The sequence below is a fragment of the Felis catus genome, chromosome F1 (genome assembly GCF_018350175.1).
Source record: "Felis catus isolate Fca126 chromosome F1, F.catus_Fca126_mat1.0, whole genome shotgun sequence".
NCBI classification, from domain to species: domain Eukaryota; kingdom Metazoa; phylum Chordata; class Mammalia; order Carnivora; family Felidae; genus Felis; species Felis catus.
Window position 1 is genome coordinate 30,996,432 of NC_058384.1, and position 25,548 is coordinate 31,021,979.

Genomic DNA, 25,548 nt, shown 5'->3' on the forward strand with positions numbered 1-25,548 from the left:
TTGAAACATGAAAGAAAACTAAACAAAAAAAAGACGCCAAACAATGGGTTAATTTAGCATATCACTTTGAAATTTCAAATGCCCAGGAGAAAAGACTGAACGCTTTCAAATTAAAAAAAAAAAAAAAAAAGTTGGGGTGCGTGGGTGGGTCAGTTGGTTGAGCACCTGACTTCGGTTCAGGTCACGATCTCCAGGTTTGTGAGTTCCAGCCCCGCGATGGGCTCTGCTGACAGCTGGGAGCCTGGAGCCTGTTCTGTTTCCCTCTCTCAGCCCCTCCCTTGCTTACACTGTCTCTCTTTCTCTCTCAAAAATAAATTAAAAAAATTTTTTTAATTAACTCACAAAAGAACCAGAGACAGATATCCAAGATGACGCAAGAAGATAATGGGGCTATATCATTCAAATTCTAATGCCAATCTAGAACTGTGTTAACTAGCCAACAATCAATAAAGTATAAGGATTCAATAAAGGCATTTTCAGATATACAAACACTTGGAAAACTTAGCACCCTCACAACCTTTCTTAAGAAATTACCTGAGGACATGATGCAGCAATAAAGGAAAAAGAGAAAAAATGGAATCCAGGAATAGGGGAAAACAATCCAGAAAAGCAATTAAGTCCTAGAGAGCAACTGAGCCATTCAGAACAGGAGGAATAAAGCCCTATGAGAGTTATGCCTACAGGAAGATCAATAGGATATCATATTGCATGGAAAACTGAAGAAAAACTTAAGAGTATGTTAAAAGTACAAGGAAAGAAAAAGAGACACAATTAGAAACTCCAGTTTCTAAATACTAAAAAAAAACTATATAAGGAAATGTAATTACATTATGTGGCTCTGAAGCCTATATAGTCAACAACATAAGCCTTCACTCACTTTCAACTTTAAGAATTACAATTTACAAAAATCTTAACTGTGGTACAGAAAATGTTACCAACCTTAAAAATGTAATAATGTAAAGATGACTAAGGTTGAGGGTGAAAGAAGAGGAGGAGAAAGTGAGTGGCACCACCTTTCCAACTTCATTTCCCATTATGCCCGCTTTTATATCCCATGTTCCATTTATAATGATACCTGAAGTTTCCTGTTTTACGTGCACTGGTTGGAATGGACTCTACCATTCTCATTCTTCATCCCCTTCAGAAGTTAATAAAGTCAGTGCTTACCTAAACACTAACCAATGAGAAAAAACTTTAGCCAAAGGATTTCAAGTCTACCGGAACCATCAAACATGACTATCTCCCCTGCTATGAGAGAACTAAGATATTTTTGCCTAATACCATTATTTATAAAATTTCCTTTGTTCTAATTTCATGCTTAGCAAGTGTAGTAGTTTTAAATTTTGTCCACAGGGGCGCCTGGTGGCTCAGTCGGTTGAGCGTCCGACTTTGGCTCAGGTCATGATCTCATAGTCCGTGAGTTCGAGCCCTGCATCAGGCTCTGTGCTGACAGCTCAGAGCCTGGAGCCTGCTTCGGATTCTGTGTCTCCCTCTCTCTGACCCTCCCCTGTTCATGCTCTGTCTCTCCCTGTCTCAAAAATAAATAAAAACGTTAAAAAAAATTTAAAAAAAAATTTTTGTCCACAAATTATCTAACATCCCTCTCTTCAAAACGTGTTTATTTCTCCTATGAAATGTGGGCTAGACTTAGTCACTTGCTTCTAGGGAACAGTCTCAGTACTGCAGAAGTGAAGCTACATGACTTCCAACTAAAGGCCATAAAAGTGAGACTATGTGACTTCTATGACTGGTTCTTTCTAAAAAGAATCAGAGTCACAAGAGGTCTCATGTTTCATAGAATAAACTATTTGAGAAAAATAATGCCTATGTAGGGGCACCTGGGTGGCGCAGTCGGTTAAGCGTCCGACTTCAGCCAGGTCACGATTTCACGGTCCGTGAGTTCGAGCCCCGCGTCTGGCTCTGGGCTGATGGCTCGGAGCCTGGAGCCTGTTTCCGATTCTGTGTCTCCCTCTCTCTCTGCCCCTCCCCCGTTCATGCTCTGTCTCTCTCTGTCCCAAAAATAAAATAAAAAACGTTGAAAAAAAATTTTTTTTAAAAATAATGCCTATGTAGTTGGGTATATACTCTGGTTGATTACACTAATTCGTCTGATATTAGCAAACTTTGTAAAAATTTTTTGAAGATTAAATTAGAATCTTTAAGAAAATGTGGTGAGAAAGTTTTAACTATACTCTTTAGTGTCAGTTTGTAAAACTTATTTAGGAAAACTGTACCACTAAATCATACACAGTACAAATGTAAATTAGCCAAGTTCATGACTTAGTAATAAATGCCAATTTATTAATTTGTGATGGGAAATTATTCCTCCATGTACCATTTTAGAATATTCCAGTTATGTGTTCCTTAGGCAGACCTACAGGAGAAGCCAGATCATTATCAGAATGATGTCTGGTGTTTTAATTTTCTATTGCTTAGTAACAAATCATTCCAAATTTAGTGGCTTGAAACAATAATTATCTATCACAGTTTTTTTAAGTCAGAGATTCAGACAGAACATAGCAGGGACAACTTATCTCTGTTCCATGAAGTCTAAGGCCTCAGCTAGAAAACTAGAAAACTTAGAGGGAGAAATCTGTGAAGGCTAAATCACTCATATATGTGTTGATAGTTAATTCAGGCTTTTGAATGAAGGTCTAGCAGGGGCTAGTGCCAGAACCACCACATGTGACCTCTCCATGTGGCCTAACCTTCCTCACAATATGTTGACTGGGTTCCCGGGGCAAGTAATTTGAGAGATCTAACAAAAGACAAGAAAGACTTTTATGAAGACAATTACAAAACTTTTATGAAATATATAAAAGAAATAAATAGCAGAGATATAGAATTATTCATGGATGAGAAGACATCTTCCTCAATCTATACAGAGAAAGCATTTTGGATTGTAACATGATGCTGCACTCAATTGACAGAGTGTTTTGTTGGAACCTCTTAAAATTCATCAGGAAAAATGAAGAGCCAAGAATAGCCAAGCTGATATTTAAGATGAAGAAGGGAAGGCTAACCTTACTACATATAATGATTAAAACTACACGACATGAGACAGGAATAGACAAAAAGACCACTGGAAAAGAAAAAAATAAGGTACCTAGGAACATACTAGGGTACATATACAGAAGATTAATATATAATAGAGTTGGGTTTTTTTAATGTCAGTAGTGAATTTTTTAATTTAATAAATTATGGTAGGACCATTGGTTATTCATATGGAAAAAAAATTAGATCCCTCCTTCACACCATTTATAAAAATTAATTCTTTTAGAGAACTAAAAGACTAAACGTGACTAGATAAAGTGTGAAACATTTAATTTTATAACCAACTCTGGACTGGCATCCAGAATTCACCAAAGAACATCTATAAATCAATAAGAAAAAGACAAATCTATAGAAAAGAGCACATGAAACATAAATGATCAATAAACATATGAAATGACATTCAACCACACTGGAAAGCAGAAAAATGTTAATATGTATAAACCATACATATGAATTTATGTGTGAAATACATCACTCCATACCCATTGGATTCAAAAATAACAAAAAGTGTGGGCAACACTGCTGCTTCCAGCAGGCTAGACTTTCCACTGTAACATACTAAAAACTGGAGAAAATATGTGAAATAACTGTTTTCAGATGCTGGAAAACACGCAATATGGGACTGTGATCCTTAAGAGAAGGGAAACAGAGTGAGCCCACAATCACATAAGCTCTCTGTTAGCACTTTCCAGACTGCACCATAGGGAGAAGACTCAAAATAGCAAACAGGCTTGCTGAGCTAAATACAAAGTGGAAATCAGGGCTAATGAAGTGGCTGGAATCTACAGGTTAAAGTACTAGAGAGAAAGGAACTATACAGAGAAGGAATTTCTATTATTCTACTTACATTAAAGTGATGATACAACTTGTTTCTTTTGCTTACATGGCAAGTCATTGTTGAATTTAAAAGCTATCCTGGATTCTGGCATGAATCCCACATGATCATGATGTATCATCCTATTTGTATGTTGCTAAATTCAATTTGTAAATATTCTGTATAACATTTTTGCATCTTTGCATTTTGTTGTTGTTGTAATGTCCTTGTCAAGGTTCTTTTTTCTTTTTTTTAGTTCTCAAGTTAGATAACATACAGTGTAGTCTTGGCTTCAGGAGTAGAATCTAGTGATTCATCACATACATATAACACCCAGTGCTCATCCCAACAGTGCCCTCCTTAATGACCATCACTCATTTACCCCATTTGTCACAGTTCTTAATTACGATTCAATTACATAGGTATAAGACTTGTTTAGATTTTTGTTTCTTCTTGTGTCAGTTTCAGAAAGCTGTTTATTTCAAGGGATTTTCCCAATTCCTTTAAGTTTTCAAACGTATTGGCATGATTATATATTTGAAAGCTATAAATTCCTAGATAAAAGAAAGGTACTAATTATTACTACAAAAGAAGCTAAAATTTTAGACTATAGGAAGTTCAACTTCTAGCAAGACAAGGTACAAGCTCCACAGACCCGCACTCCAGTGAAACAGATGAAAATAATTTTTAAACCTTGAAAGCTTCTGGAAATGGCCCTAAGGTAAGCAGCAAATGAGGAAACATCTATCCAAGAATACTTATGAAAATTTATTAAGAACGGCAAGAATGTGTGGTATCTGAACAAAGTGCCTCTCTCCTCTCGGCTTAGCTAAGCAGAAACTCCACTCTGGAGGGAGGCAGCCAAGAACACAAGGACCCCTTTACTACCAGATCTTGATCAGGCAGCTTTCCTTAGGTGAGGAGCATGATGTTGGCATTTCTCACCCTGCCCACAACTACCTATTACTGAGTTTAAGTTCTGGGCCAGTGCAATTGAGAAGAAGGGCTCCCTTCTTTTGCCCAACTTCCACTCATGGACAGAGGCTCTACCCCTGGTGCAGCACCACTGAGAATACTGGGGCTATCATTATCTCAGTCCTAGCCTGTAGGTGCTTCCATGCTGGAAGAGGCAAGCCAAAAAGATCTTAGGCTAATGCTCCTTCTCCACCTTCTGCTCAGCTCCTGAAGTAGGGTGTCATTCAGAGAGAAGCATGCCATTGTCCCTATCCCCAGCTCCAGAGTCCTAACTCAAAAAATTTGCCTGGGGGCTGGGGGGGGGGGGGCGGGGAGCAAGACATAAAACATCTGTTATGTCTCTTTCCAAAGGAAATGACTTCTTTTGCAACACAGCATAGAAAAGTTCAAGGTTAGGGGTGTTCTCAAAAACAGTGGGGGTTATAGTGAATGGCAATGGGAAGATTTGTAAATTCACTGAGAAAATAGGCTTTAGTCAGCTAGTATGCAGAATACCAGGGAAAGAAACAGCTTGGAGGAGCACTCTGGTGTTAGAACAAATATCAGACACTGACCTCAGGAACTATTCCTTCCAAAAAGCCTGAATTTGACTAGATTAGTCAGAAAAAAATTACAACAATTTATGCCCCAGAGCATTGTTGAGAACAATTAAACAAGCTGGAAGTCACTGGAATTTAAAGCTGGGGGTGTTGTTAGGAAAACATAAAGAGAGCCCTGTCAAAAGCATCTTCATCTCAGGGTGACTACTGGCATACCTAAAGCTGCATCCTCTAAGGAACAATATTAGACCCAGTCACTAACCAAGTAAATGACAACAATAAGCTCTGAAGGGTGGGACAAGTACCCAGTATTGTACTGCTATAATATATTAAATACATTATCTAAAGTGTTCAGTTAACACCAACAAAAAATTTACAAGATACACAAAGAAACAGGAAAGTATGTCCCATATACCAAGGGGAAAAAAGAGAAGGCAATAGAAACTGCCTATGAGAGCAACCAAATGTTGGATTTAAGAGAAAATGACTTCAAAGCAGCCATTATAAATATATTCAAAGAACTAAAGGTAACCATCGCTGAAGTAAAGAAGATATGACAATGTCACATCAAATAAAGGATGTCAATAGAAACAGACTTTACAAAAAAAGAAAAAGAAAGAGAGAAACAAGAAGATTCTGCATTGCCAAGTACAATAACAAAATGAAAAACTCACTAGAAGGACTCAACTGATGTGAATTGGCAGAGGAAAGAATTAGGGAAGTTTGAAGATAAATTGATACAGACTATGAAATCTGAATACAGAAAAAGAGGTGAACAAAAATGAACAGAACTTCAGGAACACCTGGGTGGCTCAGTTAGGTGTCTGACTCTTGATTTCGACTCAGGTCATGATCCTATAGTTTGTGAGAATGAGCCCCACATTGTGCTCTGCACTGACAGTACAGAGCCTGCTTGGGACTCTCTCTCCTCTGTCTGTCTCTCCCTCTCTCTGCCCCTCCCCTACTCATGAATGCTCTTTCTCTCTCAAAATAAATTTTAAAAACATTAAAAAAAATGAACAGAACTTCAATCTGTGGGACACCGTGTACCACATGCACATAAAAGGAGAAAAAAGAAAGAAGCAGAAAAAATATTTGAAGAAATCATGACTGAAACTTCCCAAATTTACTGAATAACATTAAGCTGCATATCCAGAAAGCTCAACAACTCTAAGAAGGAAAAATACAAGGGAGATTCACAGATATACCATAAAAGTCAAAGACAAGGAGAAAAATCTTGAAAGCTGCAAAAAACAACTAGTCACTTACAAGGGCTAACATTAATGGTTAATTTCTCAGTAGAAATAGTAGAGGCTAGAAAACAGCAGAGTAACATATTCAAACTGCTCAAAAAGAACAAACAAAATAACCTGTCACCCCCAAATCCTATATCCAGCAAAGCTATCATTCAAATATGAAGGCAGGGGCACCTGGGTGGCCCAGTGAATTAATTGTCATGATCTCATAGGTTCATAAGTTCGAGCCCCACATCAGGTTCTGTGCTGACATCTCAGAGCCTGGAGACTGCTTTGAATTCTGTGTCTTTCTCTCTCTCTGCCCTTCCCCTGCTCATGCACTCTCCCTCTCAAAAATAAACATTAAAGAAAACTTAAAAAAAAAAAAAAGGCAAAATAAAGATATTCCCAAATAAACAAAAACTCAGAGGCTACCCAGACTGCCTTACAAGAAACATTAAAGAAATTCCATCAGGCTGAAAGCAAATAACCACAGAAAGTAATTCCAATCCAAAAAGAAACCACAAAGAACTCCAGTAAATTATGTAATTATAAAAGGAAGTATAAATGCATATATTTTCTTTTTTCTCTTAGCTGATTCAAAAAAACCCCAATGTATAAAGTAATATAAATACACATATATATAATATATATATTATAAATATATAATTAGGTTATTACCATATATAGAAATATAACATATTTGCCAATAACAGCACAAAGGAGATGGGTGGAAGCAAACATGTACTGGGCTAATGAATGAATGATGATAAAGCATTAAGTACAATAAAACACTATTGGGTTTGTAACAATAAATGTAACTGAATAACAACACCATAAAAAGGAGGAAAAGGAAATACACGAATACAGAAGTAATGTTTCCATATCTCACTGGAAATAAGCTAATATAAATCTGAAGTTGATTCCAATAAATATATACATGATAAGCCCAAGGGCATCCACTAAAAATAAACTCAAAAAGATGTGATAAAAAATCATTAAACAAACAAATGCTGCTGTGAAAAATATTCACCTAATACTAAAGAAAACAGTAAAGGAAGAATGTAGAACAAAAAAGGCACGAGACACAGAAAACAAAAAGTAAAATGGCAGACATAAATCCAACTATATCAACAAATAACATTAAATACAAATGGATTAAACAATCCAGTCAAAAGGCAGTGATTTCAAACTGAATTAAAAAAGACCTAATTATATGCTCTTCTCCCCATAACAAGTTACAGATTCAAAGACACAAATAGACTGAAAAGGATGGAAAGTGATATATCATGCAAACACAAGAAAGCTAGAGTGGTATACTGATATCAGATAAACAGATTTTAAAACAAACAAACAAAATTGTATTAGAGATAGAGATCCATTTTATGATGAAAGGGTCAATTCATGACTAAGATGCAACAATTACAAAATATGTGCACTTACTAACAGTTCCAAAATATATAAAGCAAAACTAAAAGAAGAAAGAAATGGACAATTCAACAAGAGAGACTTCAAGATCTCATTAAAAAAAAAAAAAATTTTTTTTAATGTTTATTTATTTAGAGAGTGCGCACGAGTGGGAAAAGGGCAGAGAGAGAGGGGAGAGAGAGTCCCAAGCAGGCTCCACACTGTCAGTACAGAGTCCTACACAGGGCTCGAATTCATGAAACCATGATATCATGACCTAAGCCGAAATCAAGAGTCAGATGCCTAACGCAATGTGCCACTCAGGCGCCCCATAATATCTCATTTTTAATAATGGATAGAACAACTAGACACAAGATCAAGGAAATACAAGGCTTACACTATAAATTAACCAGATCTAACAGACTTCTATAGAACACTAAGGAATTTATATTTACTATAGAATTCTCCAGCCAACAACAGCAGAATACATACTCTCAAGTGCACATGGAACAGTCTCCAGCACAGGCCATATGCCAAGTTATAAAACTACCTCAAAAAAAGTAAAAACAGAAATACCACAAAGTATGTCCTCGACCATGGTAGAATGAAATTATAAATCAGTAACAGAAAACAAATTGGGAAAATCACAAATATGCAGAAATTAAACCATACACACTCCTAAATAACTAATGTAACAAAGAAGATACCAAAGGAAAAATCAGAAAATATTTTGAGACAAATGAAAATGAAGACATAACATACTAACACATCTGGGATGTAGCTAAAAAGTATTTAGAAGGGAATTGATACCTGTAAATACCTATAGAAAAACAAATAAAAATCTCAGATCAATAACCTAATTCTTTCAATTTCAAGTGTGCCAGAATAGCCAAAACAATCTTGAAAAAGAACAAAGTAGGAAGACTCAGACTTTTCCATTTCAAAATGTACTACACAAACCAAAAGTAATCAAGACAGTGTGGTACTGATAAAACAATAGAATACAGATCAGTGGAATAGAACTGAAATCCCAAAAATAAAACCATGTGCCAACTGATTTTGAACAAGTTAAACAAGTTTTCAACAAGTTTCCTTATCTAATGGGGAAAATGTATTTTCAACAAATGGTGCTAGGACATCTGAATAGCTACATGGAAAAGAATAAATCTGAACTGTTATATCACATTCCATACAAAACTTGAACTCAAAATGCATCAAAGACCAAAAATGTAAAGGCTAACATATAACATTCTTAGAAGAAAACATAAAGGTAAACCTAATGACATCAGATTTGGGAAAGATTTTTAGGACACCAAAAGCATGAGGAACAAGAAAAAAAGATAATTTAGGATTTTATTAAAATTAAAACCATCTGCACTTCAAAGGATACCATTAAGAAAGTGAAAAGACAAAGGAACATTACGACTTGATAAAAAGACAACTCAATTAAAAAATGGGCAAAGGGTCTGAAGAGTCATTTCTACAAGGAAGATACACCAAATGGCCAAAAAGCACATTAAAAGATGCTTGACATCTTTAGTCATTAGAGAAATGCAAATCATAACCACAAAAATTTCACACTTCATACCTGTTAGGATGGCTGTATTAAAAACGTCAGAGTAACAAGTTTTGTGAGGGTATGCAGAGATCATAAACTGGTGGGTAGGAATGTAAAATAGCATGACCATGGTGGAAAACAAGTGTGGCAGTTCCTCAAGCAATTAAACACAAAATTACATGTGACCCCAAAATTCTACTTCTAGGTATACACCCAAGAGAAATTAAAACATATGCTCACACAAAAACTTGTACACAAATGTTTACAGCAACATTATTCATAATAACCAAAAGGTGGAAATCCAAATGTCCATCAACTGATGAATGGACAAATAAAATATGGTACTAAAGCCATACAATGGATTATTACTCAGCCATAAGAGGAATGAAATACTGATACATGCTACCACATGATTGAAAATATTATGTTAGGTGAAAAGAAGCCAGTGATATAAAAGACTTACAAAAGACTATATATGATCCCATTCATATAAAATGTCCAGAACAGGAACAGAAAGTAGAGAGAAGACAGAGTATAGAGACAGAAAGTAGATCAGTGGCTGCTTAGAGTAGGGGATGAGTGAGGCGAGGAGTAATAGTTAAATGCTATGGCATTTCTTTCTGACATTATGAAAATGTTCTAAAATTGACTGTAGTGATGGTTGTAAATATCTGTACATATACTAAAAGCCATGGGTGAATTGCACGGTATATGAATTATATCTCAATAAAGCTGTTAAAATTTTTAGTTCAGTCCTGGTCTCTAAAATATTTTCATGCTAAATATGCAAAACATTACTGAAAGACAGTGAAAGTTTAAAGATCAGCTGTGGTTTAAAGATCAAATGCCACTAACCAATAATCATAAAAATTTCATTCTACCCCAAATGTATATACAACACATGGCTAGAATACCGGTGTTTGGTCTTTACGCCATCTATACTTATTTATACAGAACATGTAAATGAAAATACAAAAACTACATCATAAAATAAGAATTAATAATATTTTATCAACAGAACTACATAGGTTGGTTTTAAGAACAGTTCACTGAATAAAAAAAATAAATTCCATAGGGTAAGATAATTTGTGGAGCTTTCCTGTGTAATGTAGATTTGATCACTGTCTCAAATTCATGTTACCAGAAAATATAGTTTATATTTATTTCTCTTAAGACCTCAAATATCAAGTAGAATAGTGAAATTTCAATATTCATTATCATAAAACCTTCCTTTTCTTGCCCATTTTCATAAAAATGTAATAAACTAAACTTCTTAGGGATAACCAAATTATTTCAAGTTGTTGAGTGTTAATCTATTTTACCTTTAAGAACAAATAGTTTTAAGTATCAAGTATCATAATCTGTAACAGAAGTTTTATAGGTATAATTTTCCTTAAAGGAAAAATGGATCATATTTCCAATTAGTGCTGCTCACATTTTAGAAATCTAAAGTAGGATCTCATATAGGATTCATGCTACAAATTATAGAACAAGCACTGTATCATAGCAACCCAGCAATACCACTACAGTGACACGCTGAGGATGCAATCCAAGATTCTAATTTAAGAAACTGGCACAGAATATAGGACATGTAGCTTTTTTTGGCAATACTCCTAGAACATTAATAACTGAGACTCTAAATTCAGCTTTTATTTGAAACTTTAGAGGATCAAACTATTATAAAGGAACAATAGAAACATTTATTAACAAATGATTCACAGCATTGCAAATAGGACTTAGTTTAGGACCTAGGATTTCACTAAAATTGAAAATGGCTGGAAAAAAATGGAGGCATCACCTTTTAGGAAATTTGAATACATGAACCCTACCAATTTGAAAATGAATCCTAATATACAAATATTACTTTAATAAAACCACTGGACTACTAAAACTTTAAAGAACATAAATATTTCTATGATTTACTCGTTACTATTCAAAGGTGAATATATCCACAATCATTGCATTATAGAAGGATAAAAATACTGTTTGATTTTTATCTCAAAAAAATTAACTTTGTTATCTTTTGTCTTCAAAAACAACTTCTGATAAAGTAGAAAAGAACAAGAAATGAAGATGAGCCAATATGGGGCATTTCTTAGAATACAGAAATATGGAATTTTAGAAAGCTGAATACTGAAAAGCAGACTCCTGAGAGAGTATGTGAATATACCTCATTTCATTGCGCTTCCCAGATATTGCAGTTTTTACAAACTGAAGGTCTGTGGCAACCCTGCATTGAGCAAGTCTATTGGCACCATTTTTCTAACCGCATTTGCTCATTTTGTATCTCTGTGTCACGTTTTGGTAATTCTTAGAATATTTCAAACTTTTTCATTATTTTATGTTATGGTGACTTACAATCAGTGATTATGACTCACTGAAAGCTGATGATTAGCATTTTTTTTAGCAATAAAGTATTTTCAAATTAAGGTACATACTTTTTAGCCATAATGCAATTGCACACTTAAAAGAATACAGTACGGTGTTAATACAACTTTTATATGTGCTGGGAAATAAAAAAATTCATTTCACTCACTTTATTGTAATATTTACTTTATTGTGGTGGAACCAAACCTGCAAACCTGCAATATGAATATGCAATATGAATATGAATATGAAACCTGCAATTTGAAATATGCCTATAAATGGAATATCCATGTCATGGGCTTAATTCAATTTGTTTTTTGGTTGTTGTTTTTTTCTGTGATAAATTTTGAAACATTGTTTTTGCTTAATTCAATTTGAATATAAAACCTGTTATTCATTAAATAAAACAGGTTTTTAGAAGCATTTTGTTTTTCATTTGGAATTTTGGGGGGACGAGAAGTATTAAACAAATCTTCATAGATCAATGCCTCTATAGTTATTTTCAGTTTTCATGGCTGTGATGAGGTTCCATCTGGCAGCTACTCCTCCCTGTAACTCCTAAGAAACACCTGCTACCCGTGTTAAGGAAAAGGATTACTGACTTAACAAGGCTGTTCAAATCTCGAAAACAGGCCCTAAGGTCTACAAACACCCCACCACCAGGCCATAGATGGGCTTCAGGGTTGTGGTGGTGGTGGTGGTGAATCCAAGAACCCTAAAATTATACATACAATATCGTATATGATATTTTCTGAGAAGATGATGCATTTCTTTAATCAGGTTTTCAAAGAGATCCATGTATAACCTCCCTAAAATTAAATACCAGTGGTCTTAGAAATTATTTCCTCTCCTTTTTATACAAGGAATTTTTCTAGGTCTAAAGTGATTTGATCTAGTATTTCCAGAAATAAAAAACTTTATTCAGAAACAAATCTAAATTAATTTTAGAGGCGCCTGGATGGCTCAGTAGGTGAAGCATCCAATTTCTGATCTCAGCTAGGTCTTGATCTCAGGGTGGGTGAGTTCAAGCCCCATACTGAGCTCCATGCTGGGGATTAAGCCTACTGAAAAATAATAATAAAAATTAAAAATTAATTTTACTGTTTTCTTTTCAGAAGTATGCTATTTATAATATCCAATTAAAGTAAAAATGGGTTACAGAATAGCATACATTATATGATACCACTTAATGGGAAAATATGAGAATGATTCTCAAAATTTTAAGAGATGTTTCCTCTGGGGATTTTTATTTTCTACCTTTGTAAGATTCTTTTTTGACTTAAATTTAACAGTCTATCAGTTTTTATAAAAATCATAAAGACACAGAGTAGTTAAGAATATGACATTTCTTATTGCACAGTCCTTAAGTGAGTTTATTTTAGAAAACCATGAAAACTGAAACTCACTCATGACTCACAGCAAGTATTGTATCCTAAAATAGTCATTCCTATTCCACAGGAGAAGCTACTTATCCAGACTTAAAAAAAAGAAAGAAAGAAAAAAAGAAAAAAAAAGCAGTTCTCAAAATATCAAAATATGTTATGTGTAAGGTCATCCATGTAGTCCAAATTAAAAACAGGATATCAAAATATATGAAATACCAAAATCAGTGCCTGGTTACCTGATAGCTAGGTAAAAGCAGGGTTATTTTTAAGTTTCCTACATGAGTGACAGAAGTTTCCTATGAAAGAAAAACAACTATTAAAACTAAATGCACCTTAAAAGCATTTCATTGATACATTTACTACTTTATTTCCACTCTGGATTCAAATTTAGGCTGTTCATACACTGGGACAAACCTATGTGGACAAAAGAGATGACATCGTCTAATTTGTTTTCCTGGAGCATTTACAGGAGAATAAAATCAGTAAAGTGACAGATGAATTAGCCCAACTGATTTTTATATCCAAGACTTAGCGGTTTTGCTCAATTTATTTCCTCTCTCAAATTGGGAAATAATGATCAGAAAGATAATGCTAATGTGGCTGCAAATACAAGTTTTCAAAACTGTGTCTACATAGCTTAAAGGGAGAGTGAAATATACATAGCATTTCCAAAAGAGAGGCAAAAATAAGTAGACAGGCTGATTGGTTCTTGATATTTCAAAATAACTCCTCAAAGCTGCTAATTATAGATTTTAACCTTAACTTCATATTATAAATCTAGCTCGGACAAAAGTGCTGAGTGATTAAAAGTTCCATCTTATTTCTCAGCACACATTCATAAAACAAATGTTCTCCAATAAAAATTTTTACATTACTTTAAAAAGGGAGGAATGGTGCTAAAAGGGAGACTCCAAAGAGTATCAATGAAGTATTTCTATATCAGAAGAATTTAAGAAATAAAAATCCTCTGCTTTGAAGATTCTTAGAAAAAACTATGTTCACTACTGGTCTACCTGCCCAGGACCTAAAAGAAATCAGTCTTCACAAGGCTCAATTACTATTATTTTTCCTTTGCACTGTTAGAAAATAAGGTGTTAATTTTGCTTTAGTGCAGGCAATACACATTTTCAGTTTAATATTATAGAGGAAGAATCAATAACCAACTGAAAAGATACTGAGCTATAAATGACTTGCACAAAAATATAGCCTACCTGTTTTGTTTTCTTCATCAACAAAATGCTAAATTTAGTGCTATATGTAAACACTATGGGACTTGGTTATCAATCATTATAAAACTGTCAATCACTGCATGACACAAAATGGTGTTTTTCTTTAAGTCAATTTAATAGTTTTTGCTTCATTATTTCATTCAATAAATAATAAAATCAAGAACTGACTACCTAATTGCTGGGGAAGAAGATACGTATCTCAGGTCTTGGAGCACTTTACTTACAGTCTAAAGGCAGAAAACAGGCAGTAAGTAATTCTAACCTCACTCATGCACTTGTCCCAACATATTTTGTGATCTCCCTCACACATATACCATCTGGCGTACACAGACATTCCACTGAAAAGTGAGTAGATAATCCTTATTTGGCCAGAAGACCAAGTAGCCAACATTTCAAACTATAACCATTTTCTAACAGGCAAACTTGAAAATCTTGTAATTAATGTTTAGAAGTCATAGAAATTACCAAATGAGCACTCCGTGATTCACACTTCCAAAAGAATATCTCAAAATGTCAAATTTCAAAATACAACTCTAGGTTTTCCATCTAGATTATCCCATCTATCTAAGATATATCTTAAATACACCTCTTTCTCTCCATTTCAGCTGCTACCACCCCTAGCCCAAGCCACGCCATGTCTCCCCTTGCCCAGTAAAAAAACCTCCTAACTAGTCCTCCTTATAAAAATCTTGTTCTGATACAATATCCATTCTACACCCAAAAGCTAGTGATATATTTTTTCTAACTGTCAGGCTTCCTGAAAGAGAAGTCCTACTTACTGACTTGACTTTAACAATTTCTATTAATTCCTCACTTTACAGAAATTTCAAGTCTACCAACCTCTGAAACGCCTCTCAAGTCACCAATGTTACTCAGATTACTAAACCCATGGAAACTTTTCAGCTCTTACTTGACTTGTCAATAGTTCTTTTCAATGTTATTAGTTCCCCACCCCCATTTTTAAAGATTCTCATCACTTGAATGACTTGTTTCTACCCTTACCTGTCTTCCTTTGCCTCCACTTAAGCTATCTCTCTTGCCTTGAGATTACCCCCTTTCCTTTGATCATCATCTAAATAATGGTATTCCTTGACCTCTTCTCTTTCTACACATTTTCAGTGGTTGCTTCTACTTAAATCATTTCAAATGCCACCTTTAACCTAAAGACTCCCAGGGCGCCTAGGTGGCTTAGCCTTAGACTCTTGGCTTCGCCTCAGGTCCATGATCTCACGGTTTCTTGAGTTTTGAGTCCTGCGCTGGGCTCTGTGCTGACTGTACAGAGCCTGCTTGGGATTCTCTCTCTCCCTCTCTCTCTGCCTCTCCCCCACTCATGCTGTCTCTCTCTCAAAATAAATAAATAAACTTAAAAAAAAATCTTAATCTAAAGACTCCCGAATTGTTATCTCTAGCATAGGTCTATTTAGCTCTGGAACCAAATATCTAACTTCCTACTAGACAGCTTCAATTTGATTTCCCACAGGCATTTCAACCTGTCCAACAAAAAAACCATTGCCCTCTCCCAAATCTGATCTTCCTCTTTCTCCCTTTCAGTAAATTGCTATCGTGCCTCAAGGTGCCCAAATTAGAAATGTATCATCATCGGTTCTTCCCTCTCACCAAATCCAGCCTTAGACGTGGCCACCTTCATCTATTGTCTGGATTACTGTGCCAGCATCCTCACTAGTGTTCCTTACACCCATCCCTCTTATACCCATTACTCTTCATGCTTCTTTCAGACGAGTAAATGCAATACATGGCATTTAGACTATGATCTAGACCCTAACTGTTGCTCCAGTGTCTTCTCTAATCAGTTCCCTATTACAACACTCTTCATCACAGCCACATAGACTGCTGGCAGTTCCCCAAATAGGCTATGCTCATTCACCCCTGAGGCTGCATATATTGGCCTTTAGGTGGACCTCTTGGACCCCATCTCTCTTGGCTGAACAAGAAGATCATTTAGGTCTCAGTGTACCTGTCACTTTCTCTAGGAAACTTTCCCTGATCTCTCTCCTTACATACCAAAACTGGACTGGGTCCCCCTTACACCACTACCCTAGCCACTTACTGCTTACTCTTACTTCAAAACTTATGATAGTAGTTGAAGCTGCCTGTTTACATGTCTATATTCCCAACCAAACTACAATTTCCTAAAGACATTTAATTTAAAAAAAAAAAAAAAAGTAAAGTATGTATCTAGTTTTAACAGCAGGTAAACGAGATCTTTTTCCTCTGGCCAATTAAAAGAAGAATGGTACTGTAAGTTTTTTTCTTTTAAAGCAGATACATATTCCTACAGAAATCATATCTTATTTTACTTATGGCTTCAGCAGGTGTTATTATAAAAGTCTGGTTGAAACACTCGGTTTTGCTAATCAAAATTCAGAGTTTATAACAAAAACTGTTCCGTCTTTTTCACTTTATTGATTTAAAGGCATGGGATTAACAATATGTTCAAATAATCTTTAACTTCTGATAATAGCTATAATTCTAGATTTCTTTTACCAATTGAGTGTGAAACAGGCAAAACTAATTAAAAGAGAAAATGTTGAGAAAATTTTGAAAAGAGAAAATTTTGAAGCCATATTTAAGATTTGATACTCCTGAATTACAAAGTAAGTCCAGTCATTAAAAAATTCCTGTTTCAGACATTTATCCTCTTTTTAGGTATGTCCATACAGTGTATTCATTAACTAAACAAAATCGAGAAAGCCTCTAGGAGCTTAAAAACCCCATGTTTCCTCCCTACATTAAAGAAAGCTTCTCTAAGGAAATGACAAGATAGCTATTTATTTTGAAAAAAAGCAAAATTGATTCCCAGTGGAGGCTAAACTACAATGACTTCTGAGGTCCCATTCAGAACCTGAAGGCTCAACTAGACATAACATCATGGTCAGGTTATAGTAGATGCAATTAGCATCACCATTCCAGTAGGAGGAGTGTGTTCCCAAGAAATCCCTTGCCGTCGGTGTCCAAGTTACAAACAGGTTCTCTGAATTTCATCATGTGAGCCTATCATATTCAGCAAATTACTCCGCCACAAAAGCATAATATACTTCTTTAGGATTTCTGATCAAAACTGCAAGATTTCTAAAATTCACCAGCACTCACTCAAAAAGCCCACATAAACAAATTCCTTCAGGGAAGAGTTCAAAAGATATACTTAAAAAGTAGGTTTGAACCTGCTTATTAGTCAATATCCTGCCCAGACAAGTAGAGTTTATTTTGCATAAACCTATTCTGTCATGTAAAACTCTTTCAGCAAAGCATTTACATTCCTCATTACATAATAATGCATTAAAAGTAATTATATATTTAAAATCTGTTCCTTTCATCTCCTTCAAGGACATCCTTAGAAAGACTGCAACTCAAATTTAGAAATTACTGCAAACTAATTATTTGAATTTATACAATGTTTGTATACACACGTTCACATCTGAGAGTCAACCCAGTACTACTGTTCCACATAAACCTTCCATAACATCTTTCCTAGCAAGAAATCTATCAATAATGTTTCATGCCCCTTATACCAGTCGTTTGCAAAGCACAAAATACAAAAACAAACAATCTTTTGTTTTAAACTTACATTTACCATCATGGTATCAAAAGCCCAGAATTTTTTGCTTAAAAACTTGGAACCAGATTTAGACACAAACATATTAAAATAAAAAGCAAAACAGAAGAGAACCAATCTACTGATAGCATCAAACATCAGTGAACAAACAACACTGAAAGAAGCAGTCAATAACTGGGTCGGGGGAGGAGCGTTAAGGGAGGAGAGTCAACAGACAACCAACAGGTAATTTCTTTGACAAAACATTCATTATAACTACATAACTACAATTACTATACACACAATACTGTATTTGGTACCACAACAGGATATGAAAACACAGACGACTTCTGCTTTCAAAAGCATTTTACCATTCTGGAGACAGAATATCATTCCATAACAACTGAACACTGACTCAAAACAACAAATACAAGTCTTACTCAAATTGAATAGCAGAAAGGCCAAAGACAAAATAGGGATATGAAATAAAGTGGTACCAGGTCCTTGCTGCTCTACCTTCAATAAAAAGCTGTAGTTTAGATCAAGAGGACAAGAAGTAAAAATACTGTGCAAAAAAAATTTCTTGTTGCTGAATACATACAAGACATAACCCAAAATAGTTCAAGTTAAGTTCAAAAATAGCTCACTTGTTTACTACCTACTATTCAACATATACACTAGAATCTTAGTTTTAAATCTTAAAGAAGCAGAACAATGCTTTTAGTGTATGGCAAATATCAGTTTTACATGCCAGAGCGGTTGGAATCATCATGTTACCCTGAACGATGGGATTAAAACTAGGGAAACCTCTAAGATATTTCTCACTTTCATTTTATTCAGCCACAGCTCCAAAATCACAGAGAAAAGAAAAACAGACCACCTAATATAGAATGGTAATAGTTAATTTTTAATTATGGTAACTACAGAAAAATCCTATAGAATCATCTCATACCTAAAACTCCAGAATCTAACATCTCTTCAGGAAAGCAGCTGATCAGCCACAGGGGGCAGCAAAGTTAAGAGAGTGAAAAGTAAATAGCAGGAGGTGAAGTGAGGGCAGGAAATGTAAATAGGCTGGGTAATGAGCCATGAGTATCAGAGAGAAAAGGACAAAGTCTCAATTAATGAATTAAATCAATAGACAGATAAAGCTAAATTAGTGATCTCAACCCTGGCTGCACATTTGAATCACCCTGGGAGCTTTTAAAAATACAAATGCCTGGGTCCTACCTTAGGCCAATTAATTTAGAATCTCTTAGAGGGTGGGCCTAGGCATTGATATTTTTTTAAAGCTCTGTAAGTTTACAGCCAGGGTTGAGATCCAGAGTGCTAAATATAAAAATAAAAACAAGCTAGTCTCATTACCAGCTTTTTGTAATTTAAAAAGTTAAATTTCAAAAATAAAGCACAAAAATCTATTTCCCAAATGTATCATTGTTTATAATTTGTCTCTGTCATCCGAAGAGGGACTAATTCATCTCTGTGATTTTATCAAGGGAAAATGTTATTCTTACAAATAAAAATGATTAAACTGAAGTTCAAAGGGGTTAAACAACTAGCCCAAAGCAACTGTGAGTCATCAATGATGCAGAAAGACAACTAGTCTACTATTTACAGGATAGTGCGCTATCCCAATGATCACACTATTTTAACTAAATACATTTTACTGGATTATCACTTTATTCAATTAGATACTTCATAAAATAACCCAAAATTCAATTAAGAATCAGAGTAGGTAATAAATTTGGGGGGAAAGGGAATTTGACCCTAAATAGGAATTCTGAAGATGTTAAATTAGACTTAATTGGAGAATTAAGTCTATATAATTTCACATGAAAGACAGCAATGGATACCAGATTATCAATTTCTCTAAGCATATCCTTAAAAACTTTTTTAATTAAAAAATAAGTCTTCCAGAAGACACAGCATTATTTTCAGAAAACAGTCCTAAAATGACAAAAATGTCATATGCCTTTGCAAACAAACACTTCTCTTGATACATTCAGATGAATTTCAACTCTCCTTTAGGGCCAACCCAACTATAAAAAGGGGTTTTGGGTTTAGAGAAAATTATATTAACTTTGAGAAGACCTTTAAACATTAAAAAGAGTTAATAATGTCTCCCCCACAAGAAAGTTAAGGTAGTTATAAAACTTCAGATCATGTCAGTGTTCTTGTTCCAGTTACCCTAAAAGACCACATACCTCAAGGGGAAAAAATTTCTTTCCCTAAAGGTAAGCAAGGCACTTCAAATCAGCATCACTGTTACTGGCCTGGATACCTCCAGTGGGACCCAGTTTCTAAGAATATACCAACAAAGAATCTGAGTGATAACTTAGGAAGTTCTTCACTTAAATCTCAAAGCCAGTTTCATTCTGTTCTTTGCTATTTACTGCTTCCTGTAGGAGAAATGCACATCTATACAATTCTACTGGTTAATTAATTCAATGTCTTTGCCTGGTAAAAATCTTGTAGCTACGCTTTTAATATTTTAAACAGTTTAATTCTACCCTATTTCCACCTCTACACCAATGCTGAAAAATGATATAGCTTCATCTTACTTCACATAAATCATATCTGCAAACTGATTATAAATAAAATCAAACTTTAAGTCCCCAGAAAAGTTTACTATTTATGTGAATCTTTCATTTAAAAAATATTTTTAGGGGCGCCTGGGTGGCTCAGTTGGTTAAGCGGTTGACTTAGGCTCAGGGATCATGACCTTGCAGTTTGTGAGTTTGAGCCCCGCATTGGGCTCTGTGCTGACAGCTCAGAGCCTGGAGCCTGCTTCAGATTTGTGTCTCCCTATCTCTCTGCCCCTCCCCTGCTCACGCCCTGTCTCTCAAAAATTAATAAACGCTAAAAAAAATGTTTTTAACAAAATAAAAAAATAAAACATATTTTTAATCTGGATTTTCAAATATCAAAGACAATGGGAGTTAACATTCTTTGCCTATTTTTAGACATTTTAATTACATTATTTCACTTATTCCCTACAATCCTGGGGAGAGAGAAGGTGTTATCCCCATTTTACAGATAAGGAAAATAACTCAGAAAGATTAAAAATTTACCTTTGACCCTGGACTGCCCCAATGACCCACCTCTATCATACTAGTTCAAATTTTTATAAAATAGGTTAACAGCATAAATACTGAAATCCTTTGACCTGAGTACCAGTATCAGTTGTAACACCAGATAAATAATCACAGGCCTGAAATTAGCTGCATAAGCCTCAACTTTTCTTGTCAATAAAATGTGAATAATACTGGTTTTGCACAGAGCTGCTGAGATGACCTGACGAAATATGTTTGTAAAAATACACTGAGCTATGGCTTGTCACGCAACAGCATTTCCTTAGTAAGTGTGAAAAAGCAAGGGATGTCAGGGATTAGGAGTTATACATCTTTGGACTGTTTCACTAATTATACACAATACTGTTTTTATAATTACAGAAATAAAGCAAAGTATGAAACAATTTGTAAATGCTAAGGGTTATATAAATGTCAGACAACTACTACTTTACCAGTAAACAAATTCTTCCAGAGACGAAACAGGTTAAAATAAGCTGAAAAACTTCCTATTGTGAGTAACATATTCTTTCAAGGTTAGAAGTTTCCTAACTTGGTTACTAAAGGAAAAGTCTAAGGTAGAAAAATTAAGTCTTATACAAACTTAAATTTAAAAACAAAAAAATTGATTCATGAAATGCTACTTTTATTTCTAGTACCTAGTTCTCAGGGGGAACTTACACAATTAACATAAGAAAATTCAAAAGTGTTTTGAAAAAAAAAAAATGTTTTTAAGCTATACAATAAGGCAGTTTAATTTTCAAAACCCACGTAACAGTTTCTCTTTAAAAAAAAAAAATTTTTTTTTTTACATTTATTTATTTTTGAGAGACAGAGTGAGACAGAGTGTGACCAGGGGAGGGGCAGAGAGAGAGGGAGACACAGAATCAGAAGCAGGCTCCAGGCTCCGAGCTGTCAGCATAGAGCCAGATGCAGGGCTTGAACCCACCAGCCGTGATATCATGACCTGAGCTGAAGTCGGACGCTTAACCGACTGAGCCACAGTTTCTCTTTTTTAAAAAATCCTTTTAACAAGGCTTTTTTATTAAACATGTTCTATAACAAAACAGAGTTTTCTCTTAACATTTTCCCCCTTAAAATCCTGCAACCTACTTACTAAACGATTTTGCACAAATAAACTTCTTGTGGATGAAAAAGTTGGGTTATTTTGCTAATCCTTACCCATAGTATGCTTTGAGGAAAATAGCTGGCACCTTTCCAGTTTAGATCCATGTGGACAAAGTGTAACATAAGCAGGTTAGTATAAACACTTGAAAGATCTCGGTTGTCCACAAATATCTGAATCTCTCCACAGGAAGATTATATTTCAGAGCAGAAAGAAAAATTCTCTTTCATACACATACTAAAGGGCTTTCCATTGGTTTTTGTTAAGACCACAAATGGAAAAAACTACTACGGAAAAAGCACACAACTCTGTAGTATCAAGTACACTGCCAAAGTACCATGTGAAGCAACTGAATTTTTTAAAAAAGCACTTTTCACGCATTCTGGCATCTGGAGTAAAAGTAGCTATTATTAGTGGGTAATCCAAGAAAGGGTCTTATTTCACAATTAAATGTGCATAAATTTATCTTGAATACCTAACTTTCCTTTTAAAGAACACTATATTTTCATGTTAAATATACAGTTGTTATCTAAAGTTCTAATTTTATTTTTTCTCTGCTAGTGACAAAATACTCTAAATAAAACATTCAATGGCACCTTCAACTTGTTGAACTATGTACATATAACTTAGAGGATTACTGACTCTGCATATTTTTGCCAAGCTTTTAAAAACTGTATTAAAAGTGTATTAAAACTGCACTTCCTAGCTTGATCTATGTTAAATATGTAATTATTTTTATTACATAGAAGTATTATACTAATAAAGATAACACTAAGGATCCACAATACCTTACTAAAAACCAAATTTATTAAGTATGAATAATGCTAGCAGTAAACCTTCAACCTATAAAAAATAACTTGACAATTTAATGGAAAAAAATCAACGATAAAAAATGTTTTAACTTTCACAGCATTTGATTTTTATATCACTGCTTTAATTTTTACACTTTAAAATCCATGAACAGCAATACAATGTCCTAAGAGGTAAGATGATATTCTTTTATAGCTATGACATCACTCAAGAATTAAAATCTTGGTAATGCCTACCATTGTGGTTTACCATTGACTATGATGTGTAAATTTTAACAATTTTTTCATGCTAAAGAACAAATGATAAATGCAGCAACATAAGCTACACATATCATAAATGAAACCTTCTTTCAAAAGCCAGTTTGATTCTGGTTGTGGAATGTTCTTGATTTAGAAGAACCTTAGAGACGGGGCAGTATAGGGTCTGAATGGAGTTCCAGATCTACTGTAGGTCAACTGTGATTTGATCTGGGGTTTTCTTTAGACTCTCAGCCAAACTAAGGCTGGATTCATAGGTCCGAAGACAAAGCAGAACCAGATTATCCTTGAAGGAGATGAAATGGATTGAAAAATCTGAACATTTATCTATTTTAGTATGAATCTTTATCTTCCAGATCTTGCAAAGCAGATTATCTAGATTTGTATCAGGTTTCTTCTTTTTATAAGAATTGTTTTAAATGTCTAGGAGCATTATCATCTTATTCCCAGTTTCTAGCTCGTAAAAAGTGAAGACATTAAAATTATAAAATTAAAAGAGTAACGCACAAACAATAAACTAGACCACCAGGAAACACTTTATTAAATATCCTTTAAATCTAGTAGTAAAAGTGAGCCAAAAGAAGTGCCAAGTTCTCCTGTAAAGCATTAGGCACGGATACGAATTTGAACTACTGTACAAACCTACAAACCTACTGTAGATTCCTCCCTGGAATCCCTGCTTCGCGAACTAAGTTCCCATTCCATTGCAAAGCAACATTTACTCTTTTATACTTCTCCAAATTTACCGCGTGTATCTTCTTAGGCAATAAAGTATTTTAAGTCTTTCTATACTTTGAGTCAACGATACCATCTAAACCTAACGACCCAGTAAATAAGACACTACACTAGTCAGATTTTTAGGCTTGCTCTTATAAATACATCTGAAGACCAGCTAACTCCTGACCGTTGTTTGCATTACGACTGCCTAGAGATCCCGGTCAGCTTGACTCTTAGGAAAGATCAATGGGAAGGGGAGGTGAGGAGAGGGTGGGAGCAGAAACTTGGTAACTGGAAAAGTAAAGAAGTAGTTAAAAGTCTCTGCAAAGCGGAGGAGGGTCTCCGAGAGACTACAGGTCGGAAGGCAGGGCAGGCTGCTGAAGCCACGAGGGGAAGGACAACCCGGAGGAAGAGTGAAGAACTACCTCGCGGGACGCAGGAGGAGAGTTGCAATCGCAAGGGCAGGTGAGCGAGCGCGCAGGTGGGGAGGAGGGTTGGCAGCCTCTAGGGAAGGGAAGAGTTCAGGTGAATCAGGGAGAAGAAGCAAGACTCTGAACACCAAACCTGTTTGAATCGAGCGGGGTTCGGGGGAGGCAACAGTGGAAACACGGCTCACACTACGAGCCCCACCGGCGCAGAAGGAAACCCCAGGAGGAAATGGCTCTAACGGCGCGGGGGCGAGCCCCTGCGCTCCCTCCCGGGGCTGCACCCTCCGAGGTTACCTTTGAGCTGGGGCAAGGGGTGCAGCTCCGCCTGGCTGCCCTGGCTGCGGAACTGCGACGAGCCCTGGGAGCGCTTCTGCCTCTGCGCCTTGCGCACCGATTTCCGGGTGAAGCCGTCCACTTTCTCCGAGGCCGAGATGGCGGCGGCGTTGGCAGCCCCCGCCGGCGGCGACGACGACGACATCGCCGCGGCCCTGGCGCTTGGCAGCTCCGGCTGCTGCAAGCACGGAACGGGCAGCGGCAGGAGGAGGAGGCGGGGGAGAGGCGCGGAGAGCTCGCGCCCCTCCGCCCCGTCCCCCCCGGCCGCGCCGCCCTCCCGCTCCGGGGCGCCGCCGAGCTTCTCCCCGCCGCTGCCGCCTCACGGCCACATCTCAGGGCCGGGGGTTCCTGGTCCCCGCCGCGCGGCCACCTCCCGGGGCTGACGGAGGCAAGGGCGGGGGCGGAGGGGGGTGAAGAAGTTGTTGACTTCGGGCGCGGAGGGCGGGTGGAAGAGAGCCTGAAGTTTGGACAACTGAGGCGAGGGCGCGGGGGTGCGGACGCCGAGCGCGCCTCTCTGCTCTTCAGCCCAGTTCGCCAGCCGGCCGGCTGGCCCCTCAGTGGCCGCTGCCAGCGCAGCCAGCCCTGCCTGGAGCCTCCTCCCGAGGCGCTGCCATCGCGGGTCCCCTCCGAGCCGCCTCCGCTGCGCCCGCTCTTCCCTGTCAGCGCCGGACCCTCATCTCCCGGGGCGGTGAC

General features: G+C 36.3%; 1 protein-coding gene across 2 annotated transcripts in view; it reads right to left on the reverse strand.

The window, feature by feature from the left end:
* PPP2R5A (protein phosphatase 2 regulatory subunit B'alpha) overlaps positions 1-25,152 on the reverse strand; it is a 65,326-nt gene extending 40,174 nt beyond the window's left edge. For both annotated transcript variants that reach the window (XM_003999320.6, XM_045048832.1), the window contains exon 1: positions 24,817-25,152. In XM_003999320.6, the coding sequence (XP_003999369.3) occupies positions 24,817-25,000 (184 nt within the window). In that variant the 5' untranslated portion in view covers positions 25,001-25,152. The remainder of the gene's footprint in view (positions 1-24,816) is intronic.
* Positions 25,153-25,548: the final 396 nt, after the last annotated feature.